We start from the raw sequence: 20669 nt of genomic DNA, 5'->3' as shown, positions 1-20669 counted from the left end.
ACCTGTGACGTTTGCCGCCTGCTATGGCGTCACATTAGTGCCAAAAATCCGAGCGCATAAAAACTGTTATCACGCGCTGATTCTCCACTTCGTGCGCGCGCGCGACACCCTTTTGCGCGCGTGTGGTGCCTTTTTGCGCGCGCGCGCCGTCTCGGTCTGTGCGCTGGCATGTTTCGTTTTGGCACTTTGGGGGCGGGTATGCTTAGACGGCCCCTTCTTTCTGATTGGTCAGGCGAAACGCTCAGAGCCAATCAGAAGTATAGCAGGGCGGGTCATCGTCAATATGTATCAAGATTGTTATAGGCGCAAAGTTTTCACTTCTTCTTGAACATTTGTTTTCTAATTTATGGAATTTCTTTTGATTCAGCCATAAAATTAATGAAATAATCTTTGAATTTTGTTTTTAAAATGTTAAAAATAGCCTTTTAATAATGTATTCTGAAACAGTTTAAAATAATCAGAGAACTGACTATCACTGACCCTACACAACTATGTTGCACAATTAAGTCATTTTTTTTTATAGCGAAAGAGGTAATTTCAACAGGTGCAGCATCCTATGTAATAAGATTTGTAACAAGGCAAACCGTTTGTAAATTGGTTGAAAATCGAGCAAGTTATGGTAATTTAATTGGTACATGTACTAATTAAATTACCATAACTTGCTTTGACATCAATGTAATGATTGAGGCTAGCTGTCCGAGGTAAGATGGCTACAACGTTGCTACGCTGGAGAATGATTGGTCATATGAAAAATGCTCAGAGCCAATCAGAAAGGAGGGGCTGTCTAAGCATACCTGCCCCCAAAGTGCCAAAAAAAAAATGACAGCGCGAGGAGAGATGCCAGGAGTACACAGAGAGCGCACAGACCGAGACGGCGCGCGCGCAGAAAGGCACCGCACGCGCGCAAAAAGACACCACGCGCGCGCAAAAAGACACCACGCGCGTGCAAAAGGGTGTCGCGCGCGCACAAAGTGGAGAATCAGTGCGCGATAACAGTTTTTATGCGCTTGGATTTTTGGCACTAATGTGACGCCATATCTTTCCTCTCAGATTCAGACAGGACTGAGCAGGTGATCAGAGGACCACTGTCTATTAAGGAGAACTTTTCATTCCCCAAACGGCATGATGGCCGAAGTTTTCATTATCATTATACCTACAGACAGCTAGTCAATGGGGAAAAAGTCAAGCGTAGCTGGCTGACTTATTCAAGAAGTAAAGATGCAGTCTATTGCTTTTGCTGCAAATTATTTTCCAAAAAGTCCTTAAAACTGGCAGCCGAGGGACAGCGGGATTGGGTCAACATAGGTGCACTGCTGAAACAGCATGAAAACAGTGAAGATCATTGTAGCAACATGGTGAAATGGAAGGATTTTGCCTTGCGTCTTTCAAAGGGGAAAACTATTGATGAATTTAACTTCAGTAGACTGCGCTCTCTTTGTACAAAGTAAACATTAAATATGAACAATTAACTAAAAATGTAAACTAGTAATTAAAGACTAATATGTACAAGACTGATGAGACAAGATGACACTTTTACTGTAAATACAAAGCTTTATCACTTGGACTGTTCAACCCCAGGCCACTCTTGTAGCTGAATGTTTTCTACATTTTAAGATTAGGAACCATATGTGGCACTCTGGACATCATTCGTTCATTCATTGGTATTATTTATGTTCTTAACTGGGCCACCCCCATATCTTTATAAATGACATGTCATTTGTAAAGACATGCCAGGCTGACAATAGGATAATGTAAACAACACTGCCAGAGCCGCAATGAGTTTATAGTAGGTGTGTGAATGATCAACAATCAATATTATTGGCAGAAATAGAGGGCCCCAAAATCAAATTTTGCTTAGGGCCCCATGGAGGCTTGGGCCGGCACTGGCGGGGGGTGTATATTGCAGTGTTTCCCACACATTCATTTATTTGTGGCGGCCCGCCACGAAAGAATTATGTCCGCCACAAATGGATTTTTCGGCTTTTGACTCGCTCGACCGCTCATAAAAGCAATGGGACTGTCTGTGAATGTTGCTTGTAGTTACACCTCCGGTGCAGTAGGTGGCGGTATGCATTGTAACTCCGCCAATAGCACTTAATTCACCTGGTGGGCCAGAAGAAGAAGAAGAAGAAGAGGGACGGACGGACGGGACCAAAATACTCGCCGACTACTTTTCATAATGATGGCGCTTCCTACGTTTCTACCTCAAACGTCCAAAAGCTGCTGAAAGCCTTGATCCAGGATGCCATGGGGAAAAAAACTTAAATGGTGCCTTTTGGCGATAGTTAGCAGCTTGGTGGCTCATAGCCGGCTAGCTAACGCTTGCTAGCGTGGTAGCATTGCTTCATTTTTACAGGTGTTATAGGTAGATAGGTTATAGATGCATCGCTCGCGGCTCGTCATATTTAATGTTAATCCGCGATTTCACCGAGCGTTTCACTGACGGTTTCGCCTGACGCTGCTTCATTAACACCGCCGCTGTTTGACTCGGTCACCTGTTTTCATACCGACGAGCTAACGTGTCCAGGTTATAACCCTGTTGTCAATAAACACACATGGACTGAAGCTAAATTGTTCACTGTCCACTGCAGCATGTGAATGCAATGAAAATAATAAAATCTGAACCAACCAGCTGTTAAAATGTTGTCCAGGTTAATGTTTTATTAAAGGCCCTTCATTTCAAGATTTCAACTGTGATCGGGCTTTAAACAGGTGGATGACCTGTTCAGATGGGTGTAACTGCTACTGGTCAAATAATGTGAAATAGCATTTCATTTTACATGTATGCAATGCCATTTAAATGTAATTATAGATAATAATAAATACTGTGTAGTGTTGTAAATAGTAAACGGGAAGGATTCTAGTAAGATATAAGCCATGAGCACTACACAGCCAGAAAAAAACCTAGGCAGGACAAGTAAAAATATTGGGGTAAGTAGATTTGAGAAGTCGGGCAAGTAGAAAAAAACCTTAACGTTGAACCCTGCATGTGTTGAGCTGCTGGTTAAACGGCACTGTACATAGAGCGCTTCTGCTCGTTAGTAATACATTCTAATGTTGGATGTTCACTCCTTCACACAGTTGAGTATAGAAAAATATTTTCAACGGCCGAAAAGGGCTGGACTTGGAGAGGAGGTAGGCCTACAGTCCGGACCACAGGTGCGACCTGTTCAGCAGGAGGAGGAGGTTGACTGACTGTGGCAGGACACCTCTGCCTCTGTTTCACTTCATGTTGCTGGTAAATAATATGGTTGTAGTAGTAGGCTAAAGTTAAATTATTTAGTATTCACTAATTAAAGGGGCAGAGCTTTAAGAGACATTTTAGCTTTTATATTTTATAAGATATATTTTTTGTAAGAACCACAATTAATAAATATATTTCAGTGAATCACTAATTGTTCAAATCTGTATATAAATATGTACATAAAATGTTGTAATTATATTCCAACTCCGCGTTCTTCTTGGTCATCGCCGCTGCCGCCCCCAAGTATGAGTATTAACGGTGAATGCGCTGTATAATACCGGCGGTCCAGCTCTAATGTTAATTTGATATTGCCTCAAGGGCCAAATTAAATTACAGGGCGGGACAAATTTTGCCCGCGGGCCAGAGTTTGACACCCATGATTTCGCAGGTCAGAAGAAGACAATTCACTGGTAGTTTGGATATGTGTTCTGCATAAATTAAACAGGGGCGGAATTAAAGATGAACGCCAACACAATACAATTTGATAAGTCACCTTAAAATGTACTAATGTGAAGATTTATGGAAGCAGTGCGAAGCTGCTGTGCTAAGCCAAGACTTGGGGTTAATAGCGGCGACCACAGCAAACAAAAAATCACGGGACAGTTTGAAATAAAATACTTGGGGCTAAAGAACGTGACGACAAAATGAGTACATGTTTATGTCTAACTTCATGGTAACTCTTAGTTAACTTTTATGAGTTCTTAGTGCAAAAAAGCACTTTTGTCATTTGAACCCAGATTTTTTTGAATAATTTACAATTGAACCTTTCTGCACTAGTTTATTACAGTCAAGGAACAATATAATTATCGTAAATTGATCTTATTTTTGTCAAGGAACAATATAAATATCGTAAATGTATCTTATTTTTGTCAATCAACACGCAATGTTACGCCACCTGTTTCAGAATGAATGAATTAATTTTTACGACGATGCAGAATCTAATTGCCGTAGTTTTATTCGCCTCATATACCTATGTCGTGTTGGACAGATTTTCTTTTTTTATTGTATGAAATCATGTACAGAATGTTTGAGTTGCTTGTTGTCTATCATTGAAATAATTACGTTTCGATATCAATACATTAAAAATATATTTTGCTCTACGCAATGATTTTAATTGTTTACGTGGGTCAGAATTATAGTAGGAAGTCTACCGTATTTTTCGTACTATAAGTCGCAGTTTTTTTCATAGTTTGGCGACTTATATATGTTTTTTTCCTTCTTTATTATGCATTTTCGGCAGGTGCGACTTATACTCCGAAAAACACGGTATTTGTTTCTGAAAAATATCATTCATTAAAAAACAGAAATATAAGTTGACATACTTATCTTTACAAAAGATGTACATCTTTTTGTTAGAGTGTACACACATTTTGGGCAAAAGTGTGAACTGTTAAAATCATTTCTTCCCACAAAATCTCCAGTAGTTATATGTACACATAATTATCGGTTGTCTGTATCGTTTTAAAATGTCCATTATCGCGCATGTCTAATATTCCGAGCATTTGAAGGTTTTTGTATGTTGTCTATGTGTGATGAACATCCACACAACATCAAGTTTATTAGTCCTCTACTCCTCACGCTAATTGCTGCAAAAAGACGTAACACACACATAATATCAGAAGAAAAGGAAACGCTGACTAAGACTTTTGAATGTTCATATTTTCCATTTCAGACCGACTCAAAGCAGCGTAGTTGTTGAGAAGAACAGCACTTTTGCAGCACTCCTGTCATATAAAAGATCTCAGACTAGTGTAAGTCCTTCAAGACAACAGAGTGTTCCTCTCAAATAGAGGATCTTTGACTGGCGTAAACATATTGCTTCTGTGTTCATTCATGATTTTGGTGTGGAACGTTGGTCTGACCTTCAGTGCAGAGAGCTCGGAACACGGACAGCCCTTGAAGCTCTCGTGAATGGCCGCCATGGTGTGGAAGGTCTTCTCCCAGAAGTGCAACAGTGTGGTCTGCCAGGCGACAAAGGACAAGAAGGACACTGACAACAAGTGTGTGGTGCTGCTGTGTACCTGGTAGGAGGTGAGGACGTGGGAGAGAAGGTTGCAGCGACTTGCTCCCAGCAGCTCCACCTTCTGACACACGTCACTCTTCAGCTTGTCAAAGTTGGCCTTGGTGGTGCGCACCTGGGCCTGGACCTGACACACACACACACACACACACACACACACACACGCACGCAAATGCACGCACACACACACACACACACACACACACACACACACACACACACACACACACACACACACAGACAGGCAGGCGGTTATTGAACTTCTACAGCAGGGAGTCAAACTTGTTTTCATTAAAGGCCACATGGCAGTTATGGCTGCCCTGAGAAGGCTGAATAATATATTGACATTAATGTGTTTAACACTAAATAATATATTGACATTAATGTTTTTAACACTTAATATATTGTCATTAATGATTTTAACATTTAACAATATATTGACATTGTTTTTAACACTTAATAATATATTGACATTGTTTTTAACACTTAATAATATATTGACATTAATGTGTTTAACCCTTAATAATATATTGACATTGTTTTTAACACTTAAAATATATTGTCATGAATGTTTTTAACACTGAATAATATATTGACATTAATGTGTTTAACACTGAATAATATATTGACATTAATGTTTTTAACACTGAATAATATATTGACAATAATGTTTTCAACACTTAATAATATATTGACATTAATGTTTTTAACACTTAATAATATATTGACATTAATGTTTTTATCACTTAATATATTGACATTAATGTTTTTATCACTTAATAATATATTGACATTAATGTTTTTAACACTAAATAATATATTGACATTCATGTTTTTAACACTGAATAATATATTGACATTAATGTGTTTAACACTGAATAATATATTGACATGAATGTTTTTAACACTGAATAATATATTGACAATAATGTTTTCAACACTTAATAATATATTGACATTAATGTTTTTAACACTTAATAATATATTGACATTAATGTTTTTATCACTTAATATATTGACATTAATGTTTTTATCACTTAATAATATATTGACATTAATGTTTTTAACACTAAATAATATATTGACATTCATGTTTTTAACACTTAATAATATATTGACATTAATGTTTTTAACACTTAATATATTGACATTGTTTTTAACACTTAATAATATATTGACATTAATGTGTTTAACCCATAATAATATATTGACATTAATGTGTTTAACCCATAGTAATATATTGACATTGTTTTTAACACTTAAAAATATATTGTCATTAATGTTTTTAACACTGAATAATATATTGACATTAATGTTTTTAACACTGAATAATATATTGACATTAATGTTTTTAACACTTAATAATATATTGCCATTAATGTTTTTATCACTTAATAATATATTGACATTAATGTTTTTATCACTTAATAATATATTGACATTAATGTTTTTAACACTGAATAATATATTGACAATGTTTTTAACATTTAACAATATATTGACATTGTTTTTAACACTTAATAATATATTGACATTGTTTTTAACACTTAATAATATATTGACATTAATGTTTTTATCACTTAATAATATATTGACATTAATGTTATTATCACTTACTAATATATTGACATTAATGTTTTTAACACTTAATATATTGACATTAATGTTTTTAACACTTACTAATATATTGACATTAATGTTTTTAACACTTAATATATTGACATTAATGATTTTAACACTTAATAATATGTTGATATTAATGTGTTTAACACTGAATAATATATTGTCATTTATGTGTTTAACACTTAATATATTGACAATGTTTTTATCACTTAATAATAAATTGACATTATTGATTTTAACACTTAATAATATATAGACATTAATGTTCTTAACACTTAATAATATATTGACAATAATGTGTTTAACACTGAATAATATATTGTCATTTATGTGTTTAACACTTAATATATTGACAATGTTTTTATCACTTAATAATATATTGACAATAATGTTATTAACACTTAATAATATATTGACATTAATGTTTTTAACACTTAATATATTGACATTGTTTTTATCACTTAATAATAAATTGACATTGTTTTTAACACTTAATAATATATTGACATTAATGTGTTTAACACTGAATAATATATTGACAATAATGTTTTTAACACTTAATAATATATTGACATTGTTTTTAACACTTAATAATATATTGACATTAATGTTTTTATCACTTAATAATATATTGACATTAATGTTTTCAACACTAAATAATATATTGACATTAATGTTTTTAACACTTAATAATATATTGACATGAATGTTTTTAACACTAAATATATTGACATTGTTTTTAACACTAAATATATTGACATTAATGTTTTTAACACTGAATAATATATTGTCAATGTTTTTAACACTTAATAATATATTGTCATTATTGTTTTTAACACTTAATAAAATATTGACATTGTTTTTAACACTTATTGACATTAATGTTTTTAACACTGAATAATGTATTGACATTAATGTTTTTAACACTTAATAATATATTGACATTAATGAGTAAGGATTTCGCTCATGATATTGTTACACTATTGCTTATGCATTTAATTTAGGGTTGCCAACGTTAGCGCATGGGGTTAATAAAAATAAATAATCGTATTATCATATACTGTGCAAATGGAGATTAATCACACTCGCGCATTGTACACGGTCTGTGATTGCAATGAGATGCGGCCAATTTTTCTTCAAAACAGAACTTAAGATAAAACTGAGGTAACTTGTTGGTCTTATCATCAGCGCACATCGAGTTAACCTTCTTAGGGCAAAGCAGATAGTGCTGGCGCTACATCGACAACAAGCAGAGGACAACAAACTACGCTGGCAAAGTTTAGCTGCGTCAGTGTCAACTAAAGTACCACAGACATGTAAACCACTTAACATCTGTGAAGACCAGGTCCTGCAAGAAGATGGTTTTCATATCGCCACAGCTACAATTACAGCAAGGATACACCAACTGTACTACACAAACAAGAGCATCAAGTTGCCATTACCGGCTAAATGTTAATTTATGTTGCTTCCTGGAGAACTTTGGGCATGCGTGAGTAATCCCAAAGAGCTGGGGTCACATTGTACCAAAAAAAGATCTGCAAATCATCTGAAAAAGTTAAACAAGCTTGTTTGTTTAAACCACTGGTTTAATGAAAAAGAGTAAATGCAGATTTAAATGGTGCACCATGTTAAGTTGTTTATGAGTGTGTTTACGACATTATCAATCAGTAACTGTACCTTTTTAGCAATACTATTGCAAAGACTTTCAAAATGTGCACTGCATTCTTAATTCTATACTTATTGTCACCAAGTTTTGAGCAAATCAATGACTTGCAGTTCAGTGAAACATTTAAAAAATCGTTCCAGTTTGACATTCTGACTACAAAATTGCATTTGTATCCAAGTATTGGGCTATTTTCTCCAGCAAATGTAATTTAGTAATAACGGTATTAATCATGATTAACCGTGCTCTTGATATGACAAAACGTGTGATCTGTGTTTCTTCTTCTTGGACATTTTTCCTAAAAATTTTTATTAAAAGATGACATTTGAAGAAAAAAAAAATATATATATATATAAAGCGGCTTCATGTCTGTTTTGAGCCTTTAAGAATTCTTGATTTCAGTGTAAATAAAAAATAAAAAATCACCTGACACCCTAATTTAATTATGTATTTTTTTTACATACACTAAAAAAATGTGTAGATTTTGCGGGATATTCTGGCAGCCCAGTCGCTAGATTATCACTGTTAAATTTACCGTGTTTTTACATTGAAGTATTTATTTTCATTTGAACAAAAACATGTTAGTGATGTATGACAATATTTGTTTCATTATTAGACAATATTCAAGTCTAAATGATATTACCGTGATCTTTTTTCTTGATGTAAAAAAACTTTTGCTTAGTGTGCAATATGGGTGTTAAGATAAGTGTTTTTATCATATACATAGTTGTTTAGTGCAAAATATGTATTATTTATAATTAGTCATGACGTTTTACTTCTTTGTGTCAAAATCTGCACTGCAACCACATAATTTCCAAACTGTGGAATTTAATTATATGTTTAATTATATATTTAATTATACAAGTCTCTCTTGTGTATATTTTAAGTCCAAATGGAAAGAAGGAATACATTTAGTACAGGCCAAAAGTTTGGACACACCTTCTCATTCAATGCGTTTTCTTTATTTTCATGACTATTTACATTGTCGATTGTCACTGAAGGCATCACAACTATGAATGAACACATGTGGAGTTATGTACTTAACCAAAAAAAGGTGAAAAAACTGAAAACATGTTTTATATTCTAGTTTTTTCAAAATAGCCACCATTTGCTCTGATTACTTTTTCGCACACACTGCAAAAACTGAAATCTAAGTAAGATTAAATATCTCAAATAAGGGTGATATTTGCTTATTTTCTTCTCACTAAGCAGATTTTATGTTAGAGTGTTTTACTTGTTTTAAGGGTTTTGGTCCTAAATGATCTCAGTAAGATATTACAGCTTGTTGCTGAGATTTGATGACCTATATTGAGTAAAACATGCTTGAAACTCAACTGACGCAAAGCTGTGTCATTAACACTCACAAGTATAAAACTACTTTTTTAAAGTAATAATTAGGGATGTCGCATTTATCGGCAGGCCGATATTATCGGCCGATAAATGCGTTAAAATGTAATATCGGAAATTATCGGTATCGTTTTTTTTTTGTTTTTTTTTTTATTTATTAAACCAACATAAAAAACACAAGATACACTTACAATTAGTGCACCAACCCAAAAAATCTCCCTCCCCCAAACATCCCCCACTCATTCACACAAAAGGGTTGTTTCTTTCTGTTATTAATATTCTGGTTCCTACATTATATATCAATATATATCAATACAGTCTGCAAGGGATACAGTCCGTAAGGACACATGATTGTGCGTGCTGCTGGTCCACTAATAGTACTAACCTTAAACAGTTAATTTTACTCATTTTCATTAATTACTAGTTTCTATGTAACTATTTTTAAATTGTTTTAATTTCTTTTTTATTCAAGAAAATGTTTTTATTTTATTATTCTTATTTTTATTTTTATTTTTTAAAGTACCTTATCTTCACCATACCTGGTTGTCCAAATTAGGCATAATAATGTGTTAATTCCACGACTGCATATATCGGTTGATATCGGTATCGGTTGATATCGGTATCGGTAATTAAAGAGTTGGACAATATCGGAATATCGGATATCGGCAGAAAGCCATTATCGAACATCCCTAGTAATAATTTCTTACTTCAAGCATGAAAAAAAAAAATCATGATGCCGAGCGCATATCATTATGTCAAGATAATGGCACTAGCATTTACTTAATATATGAATATTTTTCAACATATTGAGCAAAAAAGTCTCTTTTTTTTCTACCAAGAAAAGTGCACTTGTTATTAGTGAGAATATACTTATTTTAAGGTATTTTTGGGTTCATTGAGGTTAGCTAATTTTACTTGTTTTAGAAAGTCTTGAGTCCTGAGGTGGTTCGGGCATCTGGTCAGGATGCCACCCGATCGCCTCCCTTAGGGCACGTCCGACCGGTAGGAGGCCACGGGGAAGACCCAGGACACGTTGGGAAGACTGTCTCCCGGCTGGCCTGGGAACGCCTCGGGAAGAGCTGAACGAAGTGGCTGGGGAGAGGGAAGTCTGGGCTTCCCTGCTTAGGCTGCTGCCCCCGCGACCCGACCTCGGATAAGCGGAAGAAGATGGATGGAAAGTCTTGACAAGCCAAATTTTCTTGTTCTATTGGCACATAATTTTGCTTAGTTCAAATAAAATACCCCTCTTTTTTCCATTTTTTCGTTCTTGTTTTTGAACACTGACTTTTTGCAGTGCACTCTTGGCATTGTCTCGATGAGCTTCAAGAGGGAGTCACCTAAAATGGTTTTCGCTTCACAGGTGTGCTTGAAGCTCATCGAGAGAATGCCAAGAGTGTGCAAAGCAGTAATCAGCGCAATGGGTGTCTCTTTTGACGAAACTAGAATATAAAACATGTTTCCAGTTATTTCACCTTTTTTTGTTAAGTACATAACTCCACATGTGTTCATTCATAGTTGTGATGCCTTCAGTGACAATCGACAATGTAAATAGTCATGAAAATAAAGAAAACACATTGAATGAGGAGAAGGTGTGTCCAAACTTTTGGCCTGTACTGTACGAGTATTATTTCCAGGCCAGGTGGAGTTTGACACCTGTGTTCTACAGGAACCGCTCTCACTCCCACTGACCTTACGGAACTTCTCCATCTGCTTGTGCGTGTCCGGGTCCAGCTCCTGAGAGACGTCCTTCATCCACAGGAGTGCGCCGCGGTACTCAGTCCTGGTCTGCTCCATGCGGTTGACCGTCAGCCAGGTGTCGGAGATGGCCCTGAAGCGGAAGGTCTCCACTTCTTGGTACAGGCGGCACAGAGGCTTCCTCAGGACCAGCCTGTGCGGCGCAGTGACAACATGAGAAGACGACCTTTTCTTCTTCTTCTTCTGCAGCTGCTGACCACCACTGGCTCACCTCTGCTGCGAGGAGAAGCAGAGAGCTTTGCCTGTGGCCTGCATGATCTTCCCAGCCCTGCTTCTGTCCTGGGAACCCTGGGACCGCAGGAACCGGCCCAGCTCGCTCTCCTCCTGGGAAAGAACTGCAGAGCGCTTCAGTCGTCAGTTTGAACGGTCTGGATAGAGGTCAGTTGGAGATGGTTCTTACAGCAGATCCTCCTCTGGTACTGCTCGATGACTTTTAGCAGCTCCATGCATGTCCTCTGAATGGAGTGGAACACCTGAAGAACCGCACAGAAAACGTTCCAATTTAAAGGCCTACTGAAAGCCACTACTACCGACCACGCAGTCTGATAGTTTAAATATCAATGATGAAATCTTAACATTGCAACACATGCCAATACGGCCGGGTTAGCTTACTAAAGTGCAATTTTAAATTTTGCGCGAAATATCCTGCTGAAAACGTCTCGGTATGATGACGTCGGCGCGTGACGTCACGGATTGTAGAAGACATTTTGGGACAGCATGGTGGCCAGCTATTAAGTCGTCTGTTTTCATCGCAAAATTCCACAGTATTCTGGACATCTGTGTTGGTGAATCTTTTGCAATTTGTTCAATGAACAATGGAGACAGCAAAGAAGAAAGCTGTAGGTGGGAAGCGGTGTATTGCGGGCGGCTGCAGCAACACAAACACAGCCGGTGTTTCATTGTTTACATTCCCGGAAGATGACAGTCAAGCTTTACCATTGGCCTGTGGAGAACTGGGACAACAGAGACTCTTACCAGGAGGACTTTGAGTTGGATACGCAGACGCGGTACCGTGAGTACGCATGCAGCTGCGGCTTCCAAACATTTGATCGCTTGCCCGTACGTGCGTGCCGCTATGTGCATGTCACGTACGTAACTTTGGGGACTTTGGGGAAATATATGTGCTGTATGAACTTTGGGGAGGTGAACGGTACTTTGGGCTGTGGGATTGAGTGTGTTGTGCAGGTGTTTGAGTTGTATTGGCGGGTTATATGGACGGGAGGGGGGAGGTGTTTGTTATGCGGGATTAATTTGTGGCATATTAAATATAAGCCTGGTTGTGCTGTGGCTAATAGAGTATATATATGTCTTGTGTTTATTTACTGTTTTAGTCATTCCCAGCTGAATATCAGGTCCCACCCGCCTCTCACAGCATCTTCCCTATCTGAATCGCTCCCACTGCCCTCTAGTCCTTCACTCTCACTTTCCTCATCCACGAATCTTTCATCCTGGCTCAAATTAATGGGGAAATCGTCGCTTTCTCGGTCCGAATCGCTCTCGCTGCTGGTGGCCATGATTGTAAACAATGTGCAGATGTGAGGAGCTCCACAACCTGTGACGTCACGCTACTCGTCTGCTACTTCCGGTGCAGGCAAGGCTTTTTTTATCAGCGACCAAAAGTTGCGAACTTTATCGTCGATGTTCTCTACTAAATCCTTTCAGCAAAAATATGGCAATATCGCGAAATGATCAAGTATGACACATAGAATGGACCTGCTATCCCCTTTTAAATAAGAAAATCGCATTTCAGTAGGCCTTTAAAGTTGTAATGTGTGTGCGTCACATTCAGAAAGACCTAGAACAGGCGTGTCCACAGTGCGGCCCGCAGTTACCTTAAACTCAGGACTACAGATGTCCGATAATATCGGACTGCCGATATTATCGTCCAATAAATGCTTTAAAATGTAATATCGGAAATTATCGGTATCAAAAAGTAAAATGTATGACTTTTTAAAACGCCACTGTACGGACGTAGGGAGAAGTACAGAGCGCCAATAAACCTTAAAGGCACTGCCTTTGCGTGCCGGCCCAGTCACACACACAAGTGAATGCAAGCATACTTGGTCAACAGCCATACCGGTCACACTGAGGGTGGCCGTATAAACAACTTTAACAATGTTACAAATATGCGCCACACTGTGAACCCACACCAAACAAGAATGACAAACACATTTCGAGAGAACATCCGCACTGTAACACAACATAAACACAACAGAACAAATACCCAGAACCCCTTGCCGCACTAACTCTTCCGTGATGCTACAATATACACCCCCCGCTACACCTACTCCCCACCCCCCAACTCAACCCCGCCCGCCTCAACCTCCTCATGCTCTCTCAGGGAGAGCATGTCCCAAATTCCAAGCTGCTGTTTTGAGGCATGTTAAAAATTGTGACTTCAATAATAAAAAATATGGCATTTTTTTCCATAACTTGAGTTGATTTATTTTGGAAAACCTTGTTACATTGTTTAATGCATCCAGCGGGGCATCACAACAAAATTAGGCATAATAATGGGTTAATTCCACGACTGTATATATCGGTATCAGTTGATATCGGAATCGGTTATTAAGAGTTGGACAATATCGGATATCGGCAAAAAAGCCATTATCGGACATCTCTACTCGGGACTATAAGACGCTACTTTTTTCCTGCAGCTAATAAAATGATGCAGCTCATTTATGGATTTTTCTGCGCGCAATTGGTTTTAAGAAAGCCATTGGGCCATCTTTTGGATGAGTTGGCTCATGGCACGTGCTGCAGTGCTCTTCTTTTTAGAGCTTTCCACCGTCTTCTAGCCGTCCATAGCGTTTCTACTCGAATTAATTCTTAATTCATCACTCCAAGCAACGCTTGTAAGTTTTACAATATAACTAAAACTATTCTTACTTACCAAACTGGGATGAGAATCAGCACCTCCAAGTCCGAGTCCATGGTTCTAGCCCGGAAAAGGGTGGAGTGCCATCTCCGGGTTGGGGAGGAGATCTTGCCCCAAGTGGAGGAGTTCAAGTACCTCGGAGTCTTGTTCACGAGTGAGGGAAGAGTGGATCGTGAGATCGACAGGCGGATCGGTGCGGCGTCTTCAGTAATGCGGACGCTGTATCGGTCCGTTGTGGTGAAGAAGGAGCTGAGCCGGAAGGCAAAGCTCTCAATTTACCGGTCGATCTACGTTCCCATCCTCACCTATGGTCATGAGCTTTGGGTTATGACCGAAAGGACAAGATCACGGGTACAAGCGGCCGAAATGAGTTTCCTCCGCCGGGTGGCGGGGCTCTCCCTTAGAGATAGGGTGAGAAGCTCTGCCATCCGGGAGGAGCTCAAAGTAAAGCCACTGCTCCTCCACATCGAGAGGAGCCAGATGAGGTGGTTCGGGCATCTGGTCAGGATGCCACCCGAACGCCTCCCTAGGGAGGTGTTTAGGGCACGTCCGACCGGTAGGAGGCCACGGGGAAGACCCAGGACACGTTGGGAAGACTATGTCTCCCGGCTGGCCTGGGAACGCCTCGGGGTCCCACAGGAAGAGCTGGACGAAGTGGCTGGGGAGAGGGAAGTCTGGGCTTCCCTGCTTAGGCTGCTGCCCCCGCGACCCGACCTCGGATAAGCGGAAGAAGATGGATGGATGGATGGAACTAAAACTATTCTTACTTACCAAACCGTCTAGTATAGTTTTTTTTTTAATCATAATGTAATCATCGTCAGCATTAGCATTAGCTAATATGCTAACACTTTTACAAGTGTCTGTGTTAGTACTATTAACTTACAACCGCATTATTTTTGTATTGTTTCAATTTCACAAAGTCCTCAGTAAATTCACCAAAACGTCGTGCGCAGGTCATGGGTCCATGACGATGACTTCTGTTTTGTTTGATCACCCGTTTTATTGCTGTGTTACATACACTGTTTAGAAACAATTAAGGTATCTAAATAATTATTTACAAAATATTTCTGTTTAAATAACTCATTTCACAACATGTTATAGTCCGGTGCGGCTCGTATAGTTTTTTTTATCTACAAATTTAGTGGGTGCGGCTTATAGACCAGTGCGTTCTATAGTCCGGAAATAAATTATTTGATTGTGTAAATAAGGCCCGCGGCACATTTTACAAATACTAGTACAAGAACAAAAAAATACGAAAAATGTGGAAAAAAAAGAGAAAACTGGTGAAATGAAACAAGAAAAGGTTGCAATTTCGACACTAATAACACAAAAACTCCCATGCAGGCTGTTTTTCTTTAATTTTAAAACTGTCATTGCTCACAAAATAATAACTTATAATCGACAGATAGATCTGAAGTTGATCTGGAGTTTCAAGCATTGAAAGTAAAAATAATATATATATATATATATATATATATATATATATATATATATATATATATATATATATAATATATTAATTAATGAATTAATATATCACTTATTTTTTCTACACTTTTTTTAATGATGGCCTTTTGGATCCCCGAGACCTATATAGTCTGATTTATTTAAACTGTCATTGTTTAAAAAAATAATGAATCAAAAGCCATGTTGTCATGAATTATATTCCTATTTAAGGCTCCACTTACTTCACATCAAATATTCCATTTTGAACAAGATGTCTCTGCCAAAAATACTAACTTTGCGTAACTTAATTATAGAAGTGAAGAGGAGGCAGCAGTTGACACATTCTCATACTTTCTGCAACATCCAGGAAGACATGTCAGCCAGCATGAAAAATGTCTCAACTATAATCTACGTGAAGGAGCCCAGAATTATTTTATCTACATGTTGGCAATATTTCAGGGTTCCTCAGGAGGAAACCTTACAATGTAATAAATACATAAAATGCTATAAAATTGTATAAAACTAAAACAAAACCCAAAACCAGTGAAGTTGGCACGTTGTGTAAATTGTAAATAAAAACAGAATACAATGATTTGCAAATCCTTTTCAACCTATATTAAATTAAATAGACTGCAAAGAAAAAATATTTAGTGTGTAAAGGATATCACCACATGGGCTCAGGAACACTTCAGAAAATCACTGTCAGTAACTACAGTTGGTCGCTACATCTGTAAGTGCAAGTTAAAACTCTACTATGGAAAGCGAACGCCATTTATCAACAACAGCCAGAAACGCTGCTGGCTTCGCTGGGCCCGAGCTCATCTAAGATGGACTGATGCAAAGTGGAAAAGTGTTCTGTGGTTAGGGTTAGGGGGTCCACATTTCAAATTGTTTTTGGAAACTGTGGATGTTGTGTCCTCTGGAACAAAGAGGAAAAGAACCATCCGGATTGTTATAGGCGCAGAGTTCAAAAGCCAGCCTCTGTGATGGTATGGGGGTGTATTAGTGCCCAGGACATGGGTAACTTACACATCTGTGAAGGCACCATTAATGCTGAAAGGTACATACAGGTTTTGGAGCAACATATGTTGCCATCCAAGCAACGTTATCATGGACGCCCCTGCTTATTTCTGCAAGACAATGCCAAGCCATGTGTTACAACAGCGTGGCTTCGTAGTAAAATAGTGCGGGTATTAGACTGGCCTGCCTGTAGTCCAGACCTGTCTCCCATTGAAAATGTGTGGCGCAATTTGAAGCCTAAAATACCACAAAGGAGACCCCTGGACTGTTGAACAACTTAAGCTGTACATCAAGCAAGAATGGGAAAGAATTCCACATGAAAAGTTAAAAAAATTTGGTCTCCTCAGTTCCCAAAAGTTTACTGAGTGTTGTTAAAAGGAAAGGTAAAGTGGTAAAAATGCCCCTGTGCAAACTTTTTTGCAACGTATAGCTGCCAAGCGTACTAAGCGCTTGCTTAGGGCCCCGCGGCCACCAGGGGGCCCCCAAAAGCAATTAACAAAAATTTCTTATTTTTTGCATGTACGAGTCTGACTGATGATTTCTAAATGATCAAAGATATATTATTGTACAAAAACACAATTTTAGGTCAACAGAGTGCTGCTGCTGATCTAGGCCTAGTGATTCTTCCTGCCTCTCTTTAAATGTAAAACTGCCTCTGCTGCACCTGTGACGTTTGCCGCCCGCCATGCAATGCCAGTGCGCACTGGGCATCAAAAGCGCAGATAGAGGCAAAACAATGTCACAAAAAAGGACATATCCTTCAGGTGCAGAAAAAAGGAAGAAGAAGAAAGTGGAAGAGGAGAAAAAATGCCATGATAAAGGTATGTTTGCATGACTTGGTAATAAAAAGTTTATCAAAGAGATTTGTAGCTGTAATTAGCTTTAGCTAGGTGACGTTAGCTAGCTAGCAATATGTTTTTAGCATCAGGTGCTAGCAATATGTTTTTAGCATCAGGTTACTAGTGAGATATGTTGTTTGCACAAATTGTTTGCAGCAGAGCACGGTAATTTATTTGAGTAAAATAAACATTATTTTTTACATCAACTCATAAGTTATGTGAAACTTCCCCAGGAGCATTGTTAAAATACTTTGGAGGCACAGAATCAGCCCAGAGCCAGTCCACATCCTCAGGCTCAACTGTGAGTGATGAATCAGGTGAGGAAAAGACTGTCACGGTATACATTTAATTTCTTAGTATAAACATTACACTTGAAGGGAAATTAATATAGTCAAAGTATCTCATTAATATGTGTGCCTATATGTATGTATGTATGTATTTCATCTTGGGTCCATCTCCATCCTCTACAGTGCTCTCTCACACACCTCCACCCTCTGTGCCCACTGTCCCCTCCATGTCTGAAACCACAGCTGATTTATCTAGTAAGTTAACTGCAAAACACCCTTTGTAATTGCTCATTGTACTGCAGAACATTCTGAGATTAATAATTATGTCCAACAGTGCAATTTAATGACCTTATAGGTCCTTCTTTTTTAGTCATTGTCTTTCTTTGGTCACTTCCTCAGCAACTTCCACCACAACGTCCCCTTCACACCATGGACCATCATCAGCTCCGCCAGTTGACCCAGCTGAGTGGCCTTCTTTCCTCTCAGATTCAGACAGGACTGAGCAGGTGATCAGAGGACCACTGTCTATTAAGGAGAACTTTTTATTCCCCAAACGGCATGATGGCCGAAGTTTTCATTATCATTATACCTACAGACAGCTAGTCAATGGAGAAAAAGTCAAGCGTAGCTGGCTGACTTATTCAAGAAGTAAAGATGCAGTCTATTGCTTTTGCTGCAAATTATTTTCCAAAAAGTCCTAAAAACTGGCAGCCGAGGGACAGCTGGATTGGGTCAACATAGGTGCACTGCTGAAACAGCATGAAAACAGTGAAGATCATTGTAGCAACATGGTGAAATGGAAGGAATTTCCCTTGCGTCTTTCAAAGGGGAAAACTATTGAGAATTTAACTTCAGTAGACTGCGCTCTCTTTGTACAAAGTAAACATTAAATATGAACAATTAACTAAAAATATAAACTAGTAATTAAAGACTAATATGTACAAGACTGATGAGACAAGATGACACTTTTACCGTAAATGCAAAGCTTTATCACTTGGACTGTTCAACCCCAGGCCACTCTTGTAGCTGAATGTTTTCTACATTTTAAGATTAGGAACCATATGTGGCACTCTGGACATCATTCGTTCATTCATTGGTATTATTTATGTTATAAACTGGGCCACCCCCATATCTTTATAAATGACATGTCATTTGTAAAGACATGCCAGGCTGACAATAGGATAATGTAAACAACACTGCCAGAGCCGCAATGAGTTTATAGTAGGTGTGTGAATGATCAATCAATATTATTGGCAGAAATAGAGGGCCCCAAAATCTAATTTTGCTTAGGGCCCCATGGAGGCTTGGGCCGGCACTGGCTGCCATGAAATTCTAAGTTAATGATTATTTGCAAAAAAAAATGAAGTTTCTCAGTTGGAACATTAAATATCTTGTCTTTGCAGTCTATTCAATTGAAGTAGAAAAGGAGATGACAAAACCCATATTTTCATCAATTTTCCCAGGAGATTTTCTATATTTTGAAATGCAAATGTGGATGCTCCTTAGACACACGTAATGAAGGTGTTTGTTTTTTGCTACTAAATTAGAGCCCACGTGTGTCAAAAAAAGATTTTCGAATGAATTGCGTTTCTTATTTGTAACAAATTTTAATTAATTTAAAAAATATATATATATTTTTTTATTATTATTGTTTGCAAATACAAATGCAAAAAAAATCAGTGACATAAATTAATTGTAAAAAAAAAAAAAGTTTATGTAACAAATCAAATCATATGATTGTGTCTGCTGTACAGATTTACTTTAGAAAAGAGAAGTGTTGGATACTTCTCCTGTTGCATTATTCAACAAAACCAGTTTTCTTTTAAGTCATATAGAAATTGATCAGAGCTGTTCATCTAATTTACAGAGGAATGTAGTTAATCATAAAACTGGCACACAACGTTATTAAAAAAGTATTAGACTAGACTAAGACTTCCTTTTTATTGTCATTCAAATTTGAACTTTACAGCACAGATAAGAACGAAAATTTGTTACATAAGCTCATGGTAGTGCAGGATAAAAAAGCAATAAGGTGCATATATAAATAAATAAATATATATAAGTAATATATAAATATATATATAAAATAAATAAATATATATAAATAAATAAATAGATTACTGTACAGATATATATATTGCACTTTTTCACATGCGTCCACGTTTATGGATGTATGTTGTATTGTCTTTTTTATTCCAGCGAGTTAATCCATTTTGGGGGGAGTTGAGGGGATCATTTAATTATGATGCGTTCAAGAGTCTTACGGCCTGAGGGAAGAAGCTGTTACAGAATTTGATTTTGAATCAAAAATCATTTGAATTGAGAATCAATTCCGAACTGAATCGCTACGCACAAGAATCGAGTCAAATGACGGCCAAAGATTGACAGACCTGTTAGCGCCGCACAAAACATTATGTCGCAACTTTTTTGACGTTTTCTTATCAATGGTATTGCAAAACAACTAAACGCTTTGTCCAGCTGATGTTTGAATAACTTTTACTGCAAATATCGGCTCTAAATATGGGTTATCGGCCTCCTTGACTACTA

General features: G+C 37.5%; 1 protein-coding gene and 1 long non-coding RNA gene across 7 annotated transcripts in view; one reads left to right on the top strand and one right to left on the bottom strand.

Annotated features, from left to right (window-relative positions):
• The window catches only part of ica1 (islet cell autoantigen 1), a 40686-nt gene that overhangs the window by 10893 nt on the left and 9124 nt on the right, over nt 1-20669 (bottom strand). For 4 of the 5 annotated variants that reach the window (XR_012050378.1, XM_061956370.2, XM_061956377.1 and 1 more), the window contains exons 4-7: nt 12053-12125; nt 11864-11987; nt 11587-11785; nt 5107-5391 (exon numbers count right to left, since the gene is read on the bottom strand). Coding sequence is in view for 4 of the 5 variants with exons in the window: in XM_061956370.2 (XP_061812354.1) it covers nt 5107-5391; nt 11587-11785; nt 11864-11987; nt 12053-12125 (681 nt within the window). In the remaining variant the exon portion in view is untranslated. The remainder of the gene's footprint in view (nt 1-5106; nt 5392-11586; nt 11786-11863; nt 11988-12052; nt 12126-20669) is intronic. The other variant, XM_072913042.1, reaches the window with a different exon arrangement.
• LOC133603247 (uncharacterized) lies at nt 1925-18806 on the top strand. Of its 2 annotated transcripts, XR_009815007.2 has the most exons (8): nt 1925-4995; nt 5113-5275; nt 11564-11751; nt 11842-12030; nt 17761-17817; nt 18069-18152; nt 18306-18377; nt 18522-18806. It is a non-coding gene; the product is annotated as an uncharacterized lncRNA (long non-coding RNA). The 2 variants fall into 2 exon arrangements; XR_012050379.1 differs by having other exon boundaries at nt 17761-18152.

Source organism: Nerophis lumbriciformis, linkage group LG04 (genome assembly GCF_033978685.3).
Source record: "Nerophis lumbriciformis linkage group LG04, RoL_Nlum_v2.1, whole genome shotgun sequence".
Taxonomy (NCBI): Eukaryota; Metazoa; Chordata; class Actinopteri; order Syngnathiformes; family Syngnathidae; genus Nerophis; species Nerophis lumbriciformis.
Note: the sequence above shows the minus strand (reverse complement) of the source record. Positions and strands in the feature narration are given on the sequence as shown.